The sequence below is a fragment of the Neopsephotus bourkii genome, unplaced genomic scaffold, assembly GCF_033783945.1.
Source record: "Neopsephotus bourkii isolate Nb327-2 ecotype Australia unplaced genomic scaffold, CSIRO-AGI_Nbou_v1 NB_1760, whole genome shotgun sequence".
In the NCBI taxonomy this organism is placed as follows: domain Eukaryota; kingdom Metazoa; phylum Chordata; class Aves; order Psittaciformes; family Psittacidae; genus Neopsephotus; species Neopsephotus bourkii.
The window spans coordinates 4,624,212-4,642,351 of NW_026902234.1; the positions used below are offsets into that span (position 1 = coordinate 4,624,212).

General features: G+C 38.7%; 1 protein-coding gene across 2 annotated transcripts in view; it reads left to right on the forward strand.

The window, feature by feature from the left end:
• TMEM182 (transmembrane protein 182) overlaps positions 1 to 16,708 on the forward strand; it is a 37,792-nt gene extending 21,084 nt beyond the window's left edge. For both annotated transcript variants that reach the window (XM_061377706.1, XM_061377705.1), the window contains 2 exons: positions 6,734 to 6,871; positions 15,262 to 16,708. In XM_061377706.1, coding sequence (XP_061233690.1) covers positions 6,734 to 6,871; positions 15,262 to 15,485 — 362 coding nt within the window. In that variant the 3' untranslated portion in view covers positions 15,486 to 16,708. The remainder of the gene's footprint in view (positions 1 to 6,733; positions 6,872 to 15,261) is intronic.
• The last annotated feature ends 1,432 nt before the right edge of the window (positions 16,709 to 18,140 follow it).

Genomic DNA, 18,140 nt, shown 5'->3' on the forward strand with positions numbered 1-18,140 from the left:
TCTTGATAGAATATTACCATTTTCATATACTTTCTCAACTTCTCATAACTTTCTCAACGTATTTGCTTTTCGGGATAAAAAAAAAGAAATCTCTCACACAGGTTTATAGCTGTAATTTTAGTGAGACTCTCAAATCCTATTTTAATTAGGTGTGTATAAGAAGAAATATTCTGAAAAACAGCTTGCTCTTTTCTAGAAAAATAAACAGCTGAATAAAAAGCTTTACACTTCATTAGAACAGTAAAATATGTATGTACCACACATCTTTATAAAAATCGCTAACTTTTCTGTTAACAGGACTGTTAGTTTTCTGAGCAAGTGAAGGCACGTGACTTGTTTTACAAACTGTTTGGCTTAAGAGACTTTGGAACCTTACCAGAGGAATTTGGATTTAACTGTAGCCCCCAGTGGAAACAAAAGTGTGGTTTGTTTGTGGAGTTCCTTGTTACCATCCAGTTAGAAGGGCTCAGGCAAAGATAAGTTTCCTGAGGGACATAAAATCTCTGGTGATTTTTGAGTGCAGTGTCTGGACCAAGTTCTCTGTTGACACAGCTCCTTTGGCGTTAGTGTCAGTATGAATTAGGCTCAGAGGCTTCCTGTGCCAGAATTCAAAAGAAGCCCGATTTATCCCCTCTTAGCTGGTTTACATCTTTTTGTATGTTGGTTTTATACTTTTTGTATTATAGTTCCCAAAAGACTCAAAACATTGAGGACCTTGAAGTTCTGTGTTACAGTGCACCTTACACGGCTTTAGACCAAAAGCTTGGTTCATCCTGCTGTACAAACCTAGGCTATGAGCTCTTGGTGTCAAGAATTTTAGCCTTAGATGGAAACATAAAGGCAGAAAAGCCTTCAGTGATGCTTATAGTGGAAATCTGAATGCATGTCTTAATGTTTCAGATTTCTTTTTATCATTACCGTCAGATACATGATCAGCTTTGAAGGGTTAAGTAGCACTGCACTGAAATTACAGCTTGCTGTATCTTTTAATCACAGTTACAATGTTTTTGTTCATTCACCAGTTTTGTTTATTATCTTGGCACAGTGGTGAGGACTTCACCCACCTGCAGTGTGTGGTATCCACAGCTGTGCTAGCCATCATTTGTGGTTAAAGTGCTTTAAAGAAATTTATGCCATGTCATTTATCTTAACCTGTAACAGGTATCTAAATGAACTCGAGGAAGCCTGACTCTAGCAACTTCTGTGATGGTACAGCGGTTTATAGTGGCAGCTATTATAGTGTGCAGCTCTTAAGTAGACTTAGACAGCACTTCATTGTGTTGCCAGCAGATTCATTTATATGATGACTCACAAATATATGTGCAACAAACTACAACCTAGGAATAAATAAATATGAAGTTACCCCGTAGAATAAAAGTGACAGAGTAGTGAACTCTGCATCCTTAAATAAACATGCATTTGTGTAATCGTAATCAGAGTGGTTATCCTGTCAGGCTATTTTGAAATCATGATAATGTAGTATTTAAATAATAATTAGTTGCTAGCTAGATTACTGCATGGTATCATGGCATTAGATTACTTAACAGTGACATTCAAGGACTATCACACTTTTATAAAACTCTTTTACTACAGGACAATACTAGGCCTGTTTTTGAAAAATGTACAAAGTACTTATTTGTACAGAGAGTCCCATTGGATGCAGTGGGATTATTCCTAAGACAAAGAAGTGCAAAATTTAGCACTTAGCTAAATCATTAATCTTATTCTTGAGTTTTGGTTTGGAGGTGTTTTTTTTTTTTTTGTTGTTGTTTTTTTAATTTTACTTGGAAATGAACAGTAGTTCCTTAACTGTTGTAAATTGCCCCAGAGCCTTCTGAAGCTAAATTGGAAGACATTTAATGGGGCTGCACTGACACATTAGTTTAATACTCTGATTTGTAGCTGCTAATACTTTTTTTCCTGACTATTAGTACCTTATTTAGTCTAGTACCAGGCACATTGCCAGGATTTGAAGTAATGCCTAATAAAATGTAGAATACACAACATTTATAGGACTGAAGCGAAATTCTGGTTCAGCAACTGTTAAATCTAAAATGGTGTGATCAACTTTATTGGCAGGTTTGTTACTGGGTTGAAATTAACCTAAACTAAACTAAAAAATATCAGCAATGAAATCTGAGAATAAAAATTGTACAGTGAAATGTTAGCAGTAGCTTATTTCTAGGGCAAAAATAATTCTGTTATGCAATACAGTCACATAATTGCCCATGAAGGATTGTAATACAGTACATTTACTAAGGGAGAACACCCCAGCCACTAAGCAGTGATAAAGTAAGAAGTATTTAAAAAAAGTAATGTATTCCTACTGTGGCTATTGTATTTATTTTACCATTAAGGTTATTAAAAAAAAAAACCACAACGGTTTATTACTGCTAAGGGGTATTAACAGGTATTGAGTGAAACTGAGAAAAGTCTTGCAAGGTTTACTGTGCTGCCAGGTGTGTCTCCTGTGTACTGATGAGATCTCTGACCTCATTCATAGTTGTTTATCTGCGGAGAAGATAGATACTCCTGATTTAGAGCAGTTCAGGCACTTTACCTTTTACAGTATTTTATGCTGTGAGTGGCAATGCTCATGTCAGATGAATTTTGATATCTCTTACATGAAATAGAGAGGTAAAAAAGACATATTCTAAATTGCAGCCCACAGTTAAATCACAGGAAAAGTTGAATTTAGGAGGTAAGCTTGTGGGTGAAAATTCAAGGCAATGTTCCCAAGGCATTTTGCCTGTCCTTAGCAATGTTTATGCAACACTGTACTCACACATGCTTCAGAAGTTTTTCAGCATTTTTAGTGCTTAACAATTTGTGTTGATATTAAATTTAAGTGTCTGGGTTTTGAGTTCTTTTTTTTTTATAAGTCATAGAAAATATATGGGCTGATGCCTGAAATTTTAAAACACTTGAAGTCAGCAAGGACAATAAGATACGTAATATGGTTTCATGAGGTTGATGTTAACATCTCCAATAGTAGATGTGTGTCACATTGTCATTTTAGCTAACCTGTTCCTGAATTATGGAGCTTCAGAGGTGTATATGTGTAGCTGCTACAGAAGTGTGTGTTATAGGTGACACAGCTGTGGAACTTTGCCGAAACACATTATTGCTTCTCTTTCATACCATGCAGCAGTAACTTCTTAAAATATAAATCTCTGTCTTAGTTTATAATCAGTGCTGGGATTTACTGTACTAGATAATTTTCAGACATTTCTCAAAAATTTGGCTCCTTATTCACAACCAGATAATACTTCTAGATTTCAAATGATGCAAAAGTCTCCAGAGGGACCCAAATTAGCATCTTTAGGGAGAAAAGCAAGTAGCAAGGGAAAGCTACAAGTCATGCAATTTTAAAGGAATATACTGGTTATAATGTTCCCATAGTATGGAGGCCAAACGGTGCAGAACTCAAAAGACAAGCATACCGTGTGTACTCCTGTTTTCCTCTAAGTACTATTTTATTTTTAGGCCTGCATGTCACTGCCAAGGCAAATGTACCCGACAAAGGGGCAGCTTACCAAGACAAGTTACAGAACCTTCTGTTTAGCACTCTTGCAACACAGAGCAATGGTATCAAAGATTAACACTGCAGATAGGTTTACCTTGGACTCTGCGTTAGTGCTTGTACTTTATTTCTTCTGTTGTAAGAAATACTTTGATTAATGCATGTATTTGAGGTAGCTATCAAACGTATCTGTGAAGTACCTTGCAGAGACAAGTGTGCTCTTTGTCATCTGGACCGGAATATGGGCTACCTTAAGAACTGCCTCAGTGAGACTTTAACTGATGCAAACTTATGTTAACACTTTGCATAAGTGTGCTGAACCATTATTTCTTGAAACAGGCTGCTTGGATCACAGTGTCAGCCCTTTTCATGGGATATAAAGAAGCATAATTCAGAGCAGCATCTTCTGTTGCATTTTAGTTGTCATGGTTTACCTCAGTCTCAGAGCAGCAAAGTCTTTGACTTGAAGAGTAAGTTCATTCTTAGGAAGGTTTAATTTCAACCGGCTCTTTTGCATCCATCTGTAGATGCCAGCTAAGGTAAATGACAGTAGGGCTGCATTGTAATTTTGACTTATTAGCCATGTAGGAACTGATCTTGCCCATCTGGGCAGAGAAGATGGGAAATGTCTGAGCAAAAATAGGCCTTTGCAGAAAAATGGCTTCTTGCTAACAAAAAAGTCTAAATGTTCTTCGGATGTTTCTCAGACCTGTGCCACAAATTATCCAAATGACTTACTGTCTTGCAAATTAGAGGGGGTAGTCTTTTGCTTGAAAAGTTGCAGATCTGGGAGCATTGCAGACTTTTTACCTGCCAACTATACTGTGTTTTCTAACTGATGTTTAAGGACAGAGTTAGCTGGATAAACAAGCATTAGGGTCATCAGAATTTATCTGTGAATCTCTAGAGTAAATAATTATTTCTAGAGAAATAGAATGGAAGCTTATTTTAGGTGATAGCCAGGTCAAATCAGTATTTCATGTATCATGTATAAAATCGTTATGCTGTTGGATCATAGAAAAATCTTTTGTCTTGTATAGCTACAGAGAGGTTTAAACAAATTTTCATCAGTTACATATGTACTCTGATTTTGTGTTATGTTTCCAGGAATATTTGAACAAATAAAGCTTTTCTGGTAAAATTTCACTAAAAGCAGACTTCAGAGTTTCTTGTATGAAGAACAGATAATGAAACTGAATACTGATTTTGTAATGCTGGAGAGTCTTGTATCCTCATCCATTCAGAAAATAGAAACAATGCTGTATGATTTAGGTGACTGACTATAATGGTATTGAAGAAACCTTTTTCAAGGTCCGTTTTGGCCAATGTGTCCTATTATGTAGCATGACTTTGAAGTACCTTGGGCCATCCATGTAAAGGAGTTGGGTGGTTATAGACTGATTTAGTGGTATTAGGTTTTAAATGAGGAAGTATAATGTCCCATGGACTTGGGGACTGCGATGAAGCTTAGCAAAGTAGTCCCATGAGTAAAATAATATGAAATTGCTTCAGAAACCCAAGACTGAAGGACTTGAGAGATTTACCTCTCTAGGTCTCCATTCACTGTCCATTTGCTTTAAGTGAATCATTTAACTATGAGTTTAACTTCAAACAGGTGCCTAAATCCCGTAAGAGATTGAGTACTTAGAGCAGAACATACACTTAACTGCTTTGCTGAACCACAACCTTATTTCTTACCTATTATTTCCATATTCTTTTTGTTTATGTGGAAAGAAGAGTTGTATTGGATATGAACCAAAACACAGTTTTAACCCTTCTGCCAGCTTATTTCAGATACAGTCATCCTTTCATCCCCAAATCTGCTGACCAGTGTGGCAGAAAATTATGTCTCTGAATGTTTGCATGGATTAAAAAGGATGTTATTTAAAAAGTGTGGCTAATGTGATGTGAATGTGATCTAGCTAACATAGAAGCAAGAGGATATATACTTTAGCATGAGTTAAGCTAGTCAAGTTAAAAACTATAGATTTTTGGAACACAATAATGGGAAGCACAAGCTGATAATGTGTAGTGCACCTCCGGATTTCAGATGAGGGCAAACCCAAATTTTTCCAGAAGCTGGCTCTAACAAGCTGTATGAATGGGAAACTTTAAGTATATGAACCAGCATAATAGTTTCTTGGTTGTGTTTTGCCATAACAGTAAGTAGGTGCTGTCAAAAGATAACTGGCAGTTTCTTTTGTGACTCACTTTTCCTGACTTGCCAGCTGGCTTATATGCTTTCCCTCAGTTGGGTGGAAATGTTTTTCACTGACTGAATTGTCAGTGCTTCAAGATTTTCAGATCTGACGATGGAGATCTTTGCAACTCATAATTTTACTAATGGGTTGTGTTAATGTACCAATTTTTAAATTCATGGGAGAAATGTATGTCACTCTTGTATCATTTCTAAAATGATGACTTTATTAAATGGATGTGCAATTAGCCAGCTAAAAAATAATTGTTAGAAAGACTCTTTTGGCCAGGGTATGTCACAAAACTCTCGGCTCATTTATCACCAGCTGCATCCATTAATTCAGCGCTGCTTGGCACTAACAGGGCTTCTGAAACATCATGTTTTAAATTTAATAAAATACAGAGAGCTTTAGAGCAGGAATAGGCTGGCTTAAAATACTTAACCATTTTTCAGAAAGCTTGGTTACATTTTTTGAGTTTCTTCCCCCTCCTGCTTTAGATTTTCATCTATTGAATATAACTGTATGTAAGGGGAATTATCCAGTTGTAGACTGTAGAGAACTTGCAGATTGCTATTGGTGATATGGTCTGAGCACTAAGAATGTCAAGATGGTGCAGCTTTCTGCTTCTCCCAGGCAATTGGGTTAAAACAATTGCATCCTTTCAGTCTAGTCATTTATCCCAAAGAAACATTGCTACAGCTTTGGTGTACCGTTTTCTAAAGAGCATAAATTTGGTCAAGTTGTTATCTTACAAGTGACTGCTAAATATTAAGCAGACAGATTTTATTCATGGTAATTTATAACCTATTTTCCTTGATCATCAGATAAGGACTGACATTCAAACCTAATTTAGTCCACATGATATGTAACTTGTAGGCGCAATAGAATGAATGTTTCATTTGTTAATAAGGCAAGTAAGAAGGGGAAATTAAATGTCTTTGTTAGCCAAATATGCCACTTGTTTAAGTTCTAAAAAGTGTTGTGTTGTTTTTTCCTCCTTCCCTTTCTCCAGTTTATCGAGGTTTCTGGACAGTTCTTATGCTGCTGGGAGTAGTCACTATTGTGATGGCTAGTTTCTTCATCATCTGTGCAGCTCCTTTTGCCAGTCACATTCTGTACAAAGCAGGAGGAGGCTTTTTCATCATTGCTGGTGGGTATACTGTTTGCTCAGTCAATTAAAGAATAGAAAAGATGAGGTATTGCTTCCATTTTCCTTGACCAAAAATTGTATTATTCATGGCTAAAAGAACGAAAAAGCATATGCTTCTATCCTTTGGCTTGTGGAATGCCTGCCATGGAGACAATTCTTTCCACAGTTACTTAGTCATGAAATTATTCTAAAAGCAGCTTTTGGATTTAAAAAAAATAATAATACAGGACAAATCATGGGATTACACTGCAATTTCAATCTACTCTTTTAACAGGAAAAAGAATGCATATTTAGGGGTGCTGCCTTATAGGATTCTCAAAGGCCAAAGAGAGGTGCTTTTTTAGTAAGTGACAGAAAAGATCATTATGGTTCAAGGAATCTGGCTCAAGGAATTTGGAAGACAGGGAACAGTAGAGTACAAAAAATAGTTGTCACATATGAATAAGTGGGAGCTCTAAACCTCTGTGAAGGAAAGATAACAAATAACCTAACTTCCTCCTTCCTCATAACCCAAATGCACTGTGGAGGATGCACTCTGCCATGATTCAGGTGATATGGGCAGCTCTCTGGGATACTGTTCAGTTAACCTTGCAAAGTCTGGGAAGATGTCACACTGGTGTGTAAGATACAGTTGTGCAGGATGTAAATGATATCATGTGCTCAGTCGTTATTCTCCTTTGTATATAGCCTGGTGAGAGGCAGCCCTGTGAGAGCAATATTTTGTTACAGGTTAGAGCCACTCATGTCAGGACCAAAAGGCCCGGGCTCTTTTTCTGCTTCTGTTACTGACCTGCTGACCTTGCTTACCAACTTCACCTCTCAGCTCTTCATGCACAGCAAGTGATCATTATTCCATTTTAAAGTATCCTCAGTGAAGTGTGGGAAGTATTTTATAATATTTTTGCTGAAAATCCTCCTGCATACTTGAATTTGATCCCTTGAGAATTACTCCTCCACACTTTTAAAAGACATACAAAATATATTCATAGTCTGATGGAAATCACAAGATATTTCAATGCTTTTTGTCACTAATTTGCAGGGTAAGAGCCCATGTGAGTCCTACTCTTTCTGCATTTGTAATCTGTAAAAAACCTCAGCTGTGACTAGAAAGTAGCAGAGGCTGTTACAGAGGAAAAGGGCACTTGAAACACAGCAGGAACTGATGGGCAGAGGTGCAAAGGGACATGTCTGTTCTCTCTGGGTTACTTCATCTGCCCTCCTCTATGCAGGGGAAAGTTAGATCCCCAAGTTTGCAGTAGTCTCCTTTGTCTTCCCTAGGAGGCCTGCAAGAGGCAATAAAAGAGGCATCTGCAGTAAAAACGGTACATAAGAAGTTCCCCTAGCTGCGGATTCATTTTGTCCTGAAAGAGGGGCCTAATTCCTTATGGAGGAACCCTACACCTCTGTTTTCTTTACTGAGGGAATGTAGAGAGGCTATTTTTTTAGACGTGTGAAGTTAAGTGAGCTTTGTTAAACTAGTATGTGACTTTGGGCCTGTCTCTTTGCCCCTCTCACCCTCTGTCTCTTTAGAGCAGATATTATTCAAGGGAAATCATGACTTCCTACTCTGTATGTAGTATTTTTTGACTTAAGAACTGTTCTCAATCAGCAGTTCAGAGAAGAGCTGTGTTCTATTTATTATTGCATTATTGCTGTTGAAAGGCAAAGATATTTAACAAAATCCTGCTATAATTTGCCAAAAGGTAGTGATGACAGCACAGTTTAGGACCCTGGAGCCATTCAGCTTGCACGGGAAATTTTGGCTTGGGTAGGGGAACATGGTTCCTGACCAAGCTCTTCTGTATCTACTGCCAGTCTCACCAGTAGGTCGGGGTTGCCCAGGGAAGGTACTCACTATAAACATCATGATCCTACCCAACACTGAAGATCACCCACAAAGACACTGAAAAAAGCTTGTTGCTCTCAGCTCTTCTCAGAAGTACTCATATTACCAAGGTGAAGGCTTAATTATATCATGACTTAAAGTCATGCTGTGGGAGTGACCATGCTGACGTAAGAATTGCTTATAAATCCTTTGCATTTGATATAATTTAAGCTATATCCTGTGACAAGTTTTGGGCACAAGTCAGTTTCCCAACTAACTATGGTATTACTGATCAATGGCCCATTAATGGAGTTAAATGGGGAGTAAGAGGGATTCTCTGACCCAAAGGTATGACACCATGAAATTGCTATATTTCTTTCTCTCCCAGTAGGAAATCTTCACAGTAGTTAATACCTTAAATGTGTGATAACTTGTGGGGAGAACTAAGGTAGAACCTGATGCAGAAGAGGCAGGTTTTAGCCTGCCTCTAGAAGGCAGGGTGGTGTGCTCTACTGTGTGCCCTGCTGCCCTGATCTGTTCCTCTATCCATCTCCTTCAGAACTGTTTTCCTTCTCTTCCCGAGCTTATTCAGCCTCTCCTTATCCTCCATTCCCCTACTCATCATGGTGGTCATCATCTCAGTTTATCAGTATGTCTCTGTGTCCCAAACTGGACACAGTTTTCCAGATCTGATGTCAAAAAATGCTGAGGAAAGAGAAATAACAGTATTTTCAAACCTGATGATTGTGTTCTTCCTCATGCAGCTCTTGTCATGCTTGAACTCTTGTCCACTGAGAGGGACCATTCTTGTGCTTTAAGGAAGTTTCCTGTGAGGAACAAGATATTTTAGGCACCTTTGTCCTTCAGAGCATCCTTTGTCCTTCAGAGAAGCCTTCCTTGGGATCCTGCTTACCCGTTTCTTAACAGGCTAAAGTCTGTTCTCCCAAAGTTCTGGGTCTTTAATCTCCTGCTCACCTTCTGTATTCCTCCTAGGATATTAAACATTACCATTTCATGGCCATTGTAGCCACAGTGAACACCATCTATTGTATTCTTGACCAGTTTTTCCTTATTTGTGAATAGCAGGTCAGGCAAAGCACTTCCATTATTAGTTTGTCTGTTCCATACCTGTTTCAAAAAGTTATCATTGATTCTAGAAGATATTGGGGTGGCTGAGTCCCTAGTAAGATCCAGAAATCATTACTATTTTTCCAGTCCACTACTTCTTCTTGTTTGGGTGGCCTGTAGCAGGTGCTCACCATAATCACACCATTTTTGTCCACCTTATTGATCTTAACCCATAAGCTCCCATGACTTAAATCTCCATCCATTCAAGACAGGCTGCAGCCATCCCACCACATCTTAACTGCTTGTTCTTAAAGAGTCTGTATGCATTCAGCAAAGCATTCCAGTCAAGCAAACTGTCTTACCATGTCTGCAGCTGAAATGGCATCATCCACTAGAATTCCTCCTATGTTATTCCAACAGCAGGTTTATTTATGTACACACATTTGAGATGGGCTTTCAGCTGTGCTGCTTTCTTAGTGAATTGTATGGTCCTCCCTTATTGCTCTGTCCCATTCTCTTCCCCCTGCTTATCTGGAGGCTTTAATATCTGTCTGCTGACGGTCCTTGCTTTCATCTTTTCTCAGGGTTACTGAACTTACTGTTCTTTTCCCACCTTGTCTGATGGATCTCACCTCTCTCCAGCAATCCTCAAATCTCAGAGAAAGTCTTACGGTCACAGAAGCCCAAGTCCTGCTTGCAAGACTAGCTACAAAGCTAGGAGCTGATGCAGAGTGTAAACCAACATTTGTATAGTTTTTATTGTTTGGGCAGCAGGTTTGAGACCATCATCACCAGAGCCTCATACCCTTGTCTATAACCCTTAGAGCCCTGCAGTTACTCACTCAAGGTCTCTCTGCCAGCTTCACTGGTGCCCACATGGAACCACAAAGGGTCTCCAATGGCCAAAGAGACCTCAGAAGCCTCTCCACAGCATCACATATCTGGGGTTCAGAATAGCAGCAAACCTACCCACAGAGCAATTATGATGTCTGATCTGTGGCAGAGTCACACACCTACCTTTTCTTCATTCCGATCTTTAAGAAAGGCTGCCCACTTCTCTTGTTGAGTGCTGCAGCTGAACTCAATGGAGTACAAATGGAGAGGCATACACAGTTATTGGTGTTTGTGGCAGCTTATTGACTAGCAACTTCCTCTGTTAAGCTTTGTAGCCACATTATCTCCCTGAGGCTGCAGATAAAACTGCAGGTGCTACACCTGTGAGGGAAAGAGCATATCAGTTCAAAAATATTATAGTCAGTGACTTGAGTGCTGTGTTTGCAGCCTCACCTCCATGTCTACAATATCAGATGGACCAAGAGCAGCTAAAGTAATGCAAACTGTAAGAAGCCTTATAGTTGCTTCAAAGGTCATAGGAAATGAAGGGAAAGCTGTCCTAAAATAATAACTTAAGACAGCCTTCAGTAAAGTCCATAATTACCTTGGGCCTGGCTAGTGGTGAAAACTGCCCTGTTGTACTGATGTCAAACAGTCAAGCCCCCAGGATGTGCACAGAGCCTTACAGAATCGCACCCTCATGAAGAAGCAAGATTAGAAGTACCAGTGTGACTTCTGCTTCCTGCCAAAAGAGTGAAAAAGCTGATATTTTAATTCTAACTCCTAGATAAGGACAAAAATCTGTCTTCAGAGATATGTGCCAACTCCCATAACACTTAAGTGGGATCTTCTGCATGTACTTCAGAGTGGAATGTCAACCCTACTTTTTAGATAAAGGTCACAAGAGGCCAAGGTAGGTGTCAGAATCTGTAATAAGCAAAAGGACATAAAAATGCAACTGAAAAAGAAAATATATATATATGCACACACACAAGTTTTCCTCAAGTGAGATAAAAAGTTCTAAACTTCTAGGCACAAGTAAAAGGCTCACATCATTCTTTACAGCACCTGTTGTCTTCGTGTCTGCATAGTAAAAGATTCATGCCATAAACAGCCATTCACCATTGACAAGTGAAAGGCATTTCTACGTGGGAAGAATAAGTACTAAAGGCCAGCAAACTGCTTCTTGAATTCATAGACGTTTCTAAAGGTTCTGTATTCTTCTCTGCAATATGCACAAGTGTTTGTTTGAAAGAAATTCAAAAGAATGAATGCAAAAGACAGAAAGAGTGACCTCAGAGAAGTCCGTGTCTTATCACACTGCACAGAGCTGTGTATCAAACATGTGTGTTCTTAAAAAAAATGCAAAATGACATAAAGGAGAAAAAAAGGAGGAGGAGGGAAGTATTTATTTGTCTTAATCTCTCTCAGACATATTTCATGTTCTAGGAATAATTTCTCTCATCATTCCTGATTCATGCAACTGCTGTTTTATTTTATATTCACTAAAAGACAAGGGCAAATGGACACCAGCACACTGTGTAAAAGGTCTAAATGCCAAAAGTGTAGAAATACGTCATAGCACATTGTTCCTAAAAATATTTGCTTCATGAAATTATGGATTTTTATTTTTTTTTTTCAGTCTCGGTAATTTTGCCCTAGAGCTTGGCTATGCGAGTTCGTAACATTCAAAATAGATAGTGCAAAATTGCAGGAGCAGATTTCCCAGAATAAATGTATATTCAGGATGCTCCTAAGTGCTTAACTCCTATGAAATTACGACTCTGAAAATCAGACAAAAGGGGCACTGATGAAAGAAATGCTGTTGGAGGTAATAGGACATGGTCAGTTTTTTCTTAGCCTGATATTGGTGTTCAAGATGTTTCTTGAACACACTAGGCAATATACCTACTAATTAGCTTCCATTAACAGATACTGAGAACCCTTAAATACTCCTTTAGTGCTTTAATTAAATAAGAGGGTTTACATATTGTCCCTTTCCTTTTCTTCTCTTTTAAAAACTGACATTTATCTCTGCTTGACATACATTTCTTCAGCAAATTTCCATACCCAATAGTTTGCCACACACAGGTATTAGCAGCTTGCTGTGAAATCACCCGATGGATTTTAGCTTCCCTGAAGTCGCTTTACCACTGGCAGCACTTCCTTGCTATTTTGTACCTACATAGTGCTGCCTCTGTTTTAACCAGCTAGCTATTGTTTCATACTGCCCAAAGAGCAAGGGGTGCCCATTCTGAGATTTAAGCACTCTTAACAGATTCTTGTTTTCATGGCAGATGTTTCTGACTAACTGAGCTATTTAGTGTTGTGCCTGCCTAGGGTGCCAGAGGTCATGTCGGATGTGCAAAGCTCAGTTATAGTTCCCTAGTACCATAGTAAGGGAATATGCATCATCACTTTTTGTAATTATTGTTTTGGAATAAGTTTGCCTCAAGAATAAATAGAAGACTACAGATATTTGAAAACGACACAGCACCTGAAGAGGTAAATTCCAATATTCATATGGATTTTGTCATATTATTAATGTATATTTCAAAATCTTTGGGCTATAATTTTTTTTCTGTTTTTGACCTTTTGAAACATTGGACAAACTCTGTTTTTCTAATGACTCTGTTTATAAATTTGGCCCTGAATCTTTTTGCATCAAAATTTACTAGCTCTGTTTGCTTCTAATTTTCCTATGTTGCCTTCATTACCTGTTATCATTAGATGTTCTGTTATAGGAATCTTCCTCTCAATTTGACTTATATTTGGAGTGCCTTCAATTTAATTTCTCAGTCTTCATGTCTGGCCCTAAGGTGATCCTTTTCTCTGATTGTTTCACTGGTTTTATGTTTAACACAAGTACAGTATTAAATTACATCAAAATTGAATTTTACTTAGGTAAAATACTTTCTAAATTAATTTATGCCTTTTAGAGCTGAGTGTTGGGTTTTTTCAGACTTTGTTAGGAATTTGAGCCCTAGCAAAAAATGTAATCCTGACAGTATATTTCATAGACAGGAAATGTGTATGCCTCCTTTATTTCGTTTTTCCACTTTCTTTCAGCCTCATAAAAGTTGTAGATCCTTTGGGATTTTCAGTCACATTTTGATTATGCCTTAGGTTAACTACTTCAGCTCATGTTTTGGTAGGCTTCAAAAGGTCGTGTTCACTAGGACTGAGCTGTGAGCTCTCATCTGTCAGATGTTCAGGATGTCCACAATGTAAAGCTATTTCATTTTGACCATAAAGCGCTAACAAGAACACCAGCAGATCACTGGAAGGGCAGGCAAAGAAGGTGGTGAAGCAGCATCTCAAGGTGGGGATGGAGAAAGGTAACAATGAAAGATTCACAGGACAGATGGAAGCAAATGCTAGTCCATGGGTGCTTACAAAGTACACTTGTGGATTTTGCCACAAGTGTCACATTTGTTCATGGCTGCACTGCAAATATTTAGCAGGGTGGGGAAGAGACCACAAATACCTTTGACTTCTGCTCTGCAGCTTTACAGCCTGTAGACTCAGGTTTCGCAAGAACTGTTCCCAGAAGTATGCAATGGTTTATGGTTCTAATGAGGCATGTAAGCATCCTTGGGTAAAAAAATGATGGGGTGGTGTCCTTCAAATATTTTAATATTGGCATAGATGGTTTTGCCGCTGCAACTGTGCTGTGACAGCTGGACCTAAGGGGGCAAGTGGGTACAGGATGGAGCACGCAAAATATTCAGACTTGTGCCCTCAGTCTTCTAGCAGACCTTCTGCTGGAGCATCTGTGCTGCAGGCTTGCATTTCTCAAGTGTCCACATTCCTCTAAAGAGAAATGAAATATTAGGAATGCAACTGATACTCTGGAAAGTACTTTCTTCTTATATCTCCTTCTGGTGTGTAGTAACAGAAAGATTAACAAAGTTTGTAAGGACATGTGCTCCTATTACTATCATGTATAAACAAACCAAAGGCCTTTCAGAGGAGAGGTTGGGAAAAGGCTGTGAATTATGTGGTGGATTAATTCCAGGAAACTGTTGTATCCAATCTGAGGCTAATACTAGTAGCTTGCTTCATACCTATTATTTTGTTATTGTTGGTTTTGTTACTACAACGGGAACTTCTTTTCTAATGTGGAGGATCTTCAATTAAATATTTGAGTAAAATACACTGAAGGTAGTACGTTCCAAACAAAGCCCTTTTCATAAGAAAAAAGTAGCAAATGTAGATAGGTGAAGATGATAGAATGTTTTTTCTGCCCTTTCCCCCTTTTCATATCATCCAAAAAACTGCAATAGAAACAATGTCAGAGTTTGGAAAACGGAAAATAAAAGTAGGTATTTTTTCCAGGTCATCCTGTTCCATCCTCCCTTGGCTCCTGAATTCAGAACAGTAAATACCTGCCTGAATTTCGTCCCTAAACACACCTGGGTTTCAGTCTGCCTACCAAAGTCAGATAAATCCTTTATTATGGGAGTATGCCTTTCAGTGCAAATCAGAAGCAAGATTGAGATAGGGCTTGTTAGAGGAAGCCAAGGCAAAAAAACACCTGGGTGGTGGGTGACTGTGTCTTGCAGATGGGACCTGAAGTACTGACAGATTTCTAAGTATTACAGTGAATGCACCCAGCATTTGTCTCACACTCTGTTGTTAAAACCTGGTGTTTCTTTTCCAGGTGTCTTTTTTTCGCTGGTAGTCATGATGTATGTCATCTGGGTCCAGGCGATGGCTGATCTGGAAAGCTACAAAGACATGAAAAAAATGGATTGCCCAGACTTTGCTGTTTATGTGCATTATGGCTGGTCTTTTATGCTGGCTCCTATAGGAGTATTTTTTGCTTTATTAGCAGGGATGCTGTTTTTGTTGGTAGGGCGTTCCATTTATTTACACTCAGACTAGATGTACACTGCTTAAGGCAATACAGTAGGAAAGGAATCCTAGTGAAGCTTCATCACAATTGTAAACTGGAACACAATTTTATACATTACCTTTATGGCAACCCTAAGTGTGCAGGCAGACTTTTGGAAGTTTTTCCGCAGAGTTCTGGAAGTTCTTCTGTTACTTATTTAAGAGTAAAGGACACAAAACTCATTACAGGAGGAAACCACCTTTAGCCTCAACTAGTTGTTTTTAATTCTTTAGTAAGTACACTTGTGGTTCTCCATATTGTACTATTAGCAACATATTTGCAGTTTTGCAACTAGAGAAAGGCAAAAATTTTCTGCAACCTAAAGCCCAACATGAAGTGGGCCAAATCAGCATTTTATACATCTTTTAACATTTATTTTGTGCTTCTACTTGTGGAAAATTGTACAAGGTAGAGGAGACAACAAACATTCACACACAGTAATTCAATCTGCCCTCTCTTCTCTTTTCCACTTCTTGCCTTAGCTTTAGTATAAGCAAACATGTCTGCACTTTATAAAAATAGAGTGCAGTTGTTCGTACAGCATCCGTGCAAAGATGACGAGAGAGAAGACAATTGTCGTGAACAGCGACCTGGTGCTAGTCTGTACATGTAGAAGCCTGACTGCTTCCATTACACGTTTCTCTTTTCTGTATGCATTTGAAAGCTGTATACTTCTGTGTTCTGAAATCCACGTATTTTGCATGATTCTATAAGCCAAAATGCCGTAGTTAAATCACTAGCTAAAGTTATGCCAAAATTGTACTTTGCATTATAACATTAATATTTTAACCAAGTTTTAACCCTTTTATTTTTGTCTGGAATAGTCGTCTTCTTCACAAACATTTTCCTGGTTGTGTAAAATTACTTTTTTATTAAAAAAGGTTTATTATGAAGACAATATCTAGGACATGAAAATGTATATTTCATGTAGCCTTCATTTTCCCAGATATTAAAAATCCACATTGAAGACCAAATCCAACTCATCTACTAGTCATCCCAGGGAAAGCAGTGAGCCTAGCAGAGGAGATGGATTTGGTTCTGTATTGATTGTAGGAGTGGCTGGTTCTCTGTGTATATCTATGTGCACATATATTTGGAAGATGGGGTAAGGATGGGACTGTATGCATGTCATGAAAAAGATGGGGTGGGGGTTTAACAATGGGGAAACTGTCTGGCATTGGGCCCAAGTTGAAATTAAATCCATCTGAAAGTCTGTTGGTTTTCACTTTGTAACTCAATGAGGAATAGTTTAGGACTGATGGGGAAAAGTAAAGACTGCATGTTGGTTTCTTCTTGTTCATAATGCTTAATTCCACAGCTGTTATGAATACTGAAAGCATCACTAAAAGGCAGGAAAGGAGTACCCACCTAGAAGATGTGGTGGGCCAGATTGGATGTTGCTTCCATTTTGGGAGTTTTTGTGACTGGAAACTTTCCAGCCTTCCCTGCTACTTATTTAGTTTTCCATCATCAAGATTAGCTTTATACATTTTAGAACAGGAAGACAACAAGGGCAGGGGGTAGGCGAGCTGGGACTATGAGATCTGGAATAATTACCAAATCAAAAAAAATATTTTTATTGGCAGCTAACATGGTGTTTTTAATTACTGTGTCAAAGAGTATGATGGGTGAATTTTAACCAAATATTCATAAGCATATATATGAACTCCATATAAATGATAGCCATCCGGAGAACATTAGGCTTACACCATAATGCCGTTGGTTACTCAGGAAATGCTGAAATTAACCCTGACCCTTGTGCATATGGTATTATATTCCTGCCCTTAATTACACAATCACATACTGTTTCTCAAATAATACAATCTGTTGGTATTTACCCTCTTTACAGTCTAGGATACTCACTGGTAATTGTGGAGGTAAATTCAATAATCAAGAGTTATTTGACTAGGTGCCCTTCCCAAACCCTGTCTGCTTTTCTGCAGGGGAGAGTCCTTCTCCTCAAGAGCTTAGAGGGGGCAACACAGAGCCAGTTTCTTGCAACTTTTAGAAGCTGAAGGAATTGAGAGGTGCCTCAGAGCTGGACTTCTTCCAGCAAACCTAACCATGTGTGCAGCAGCAACTAATAAACTCTGCAAGGAATGAGCCAAAGGCTCCTGTGGAGACTTTAATTCAGCCCATGTGCATCTTTAGAACTCTCTCCATTATGCAGCTAAATTAGTTACACTCTTGTGTGCAAGGCAGCCTGTCTTGGAGAGAACTCTTCGGGCCAGGCTGTGGATGTAATGGCCATTGAAGATCCAAGGTGTTTTGAGAAGAAACTTCAGGAGACCTTTCTGGTGTCAGTAGAAATTGCTTGAATACTCAATTCTTTACTCAAACTTAGAGTCTTGGTAATAGTCTGTAGCTTCATCAGTTTGCCTCAATTGGATGCCACCTTCTAATAGCAGAACTAAGAGTCAGATTCCTTCTGAAAGAGCTGGGACAGGTTGCTTGTTCCCTCCAAAACACACGACGCATAGTAAGTAGCTGCTGCAGACCAGGGAATGGTGTTGAGGGTGGTGGGAAGGCATGATATTACCTAAAAGCACAGTCTATCTCTGTTCTTCTGAACTATGTGCAGGAGAATGGGTTTGTAAGAACTTGAGGAAAGCAGACCATCTAAGGAGACTCACTCCGTGGCATTC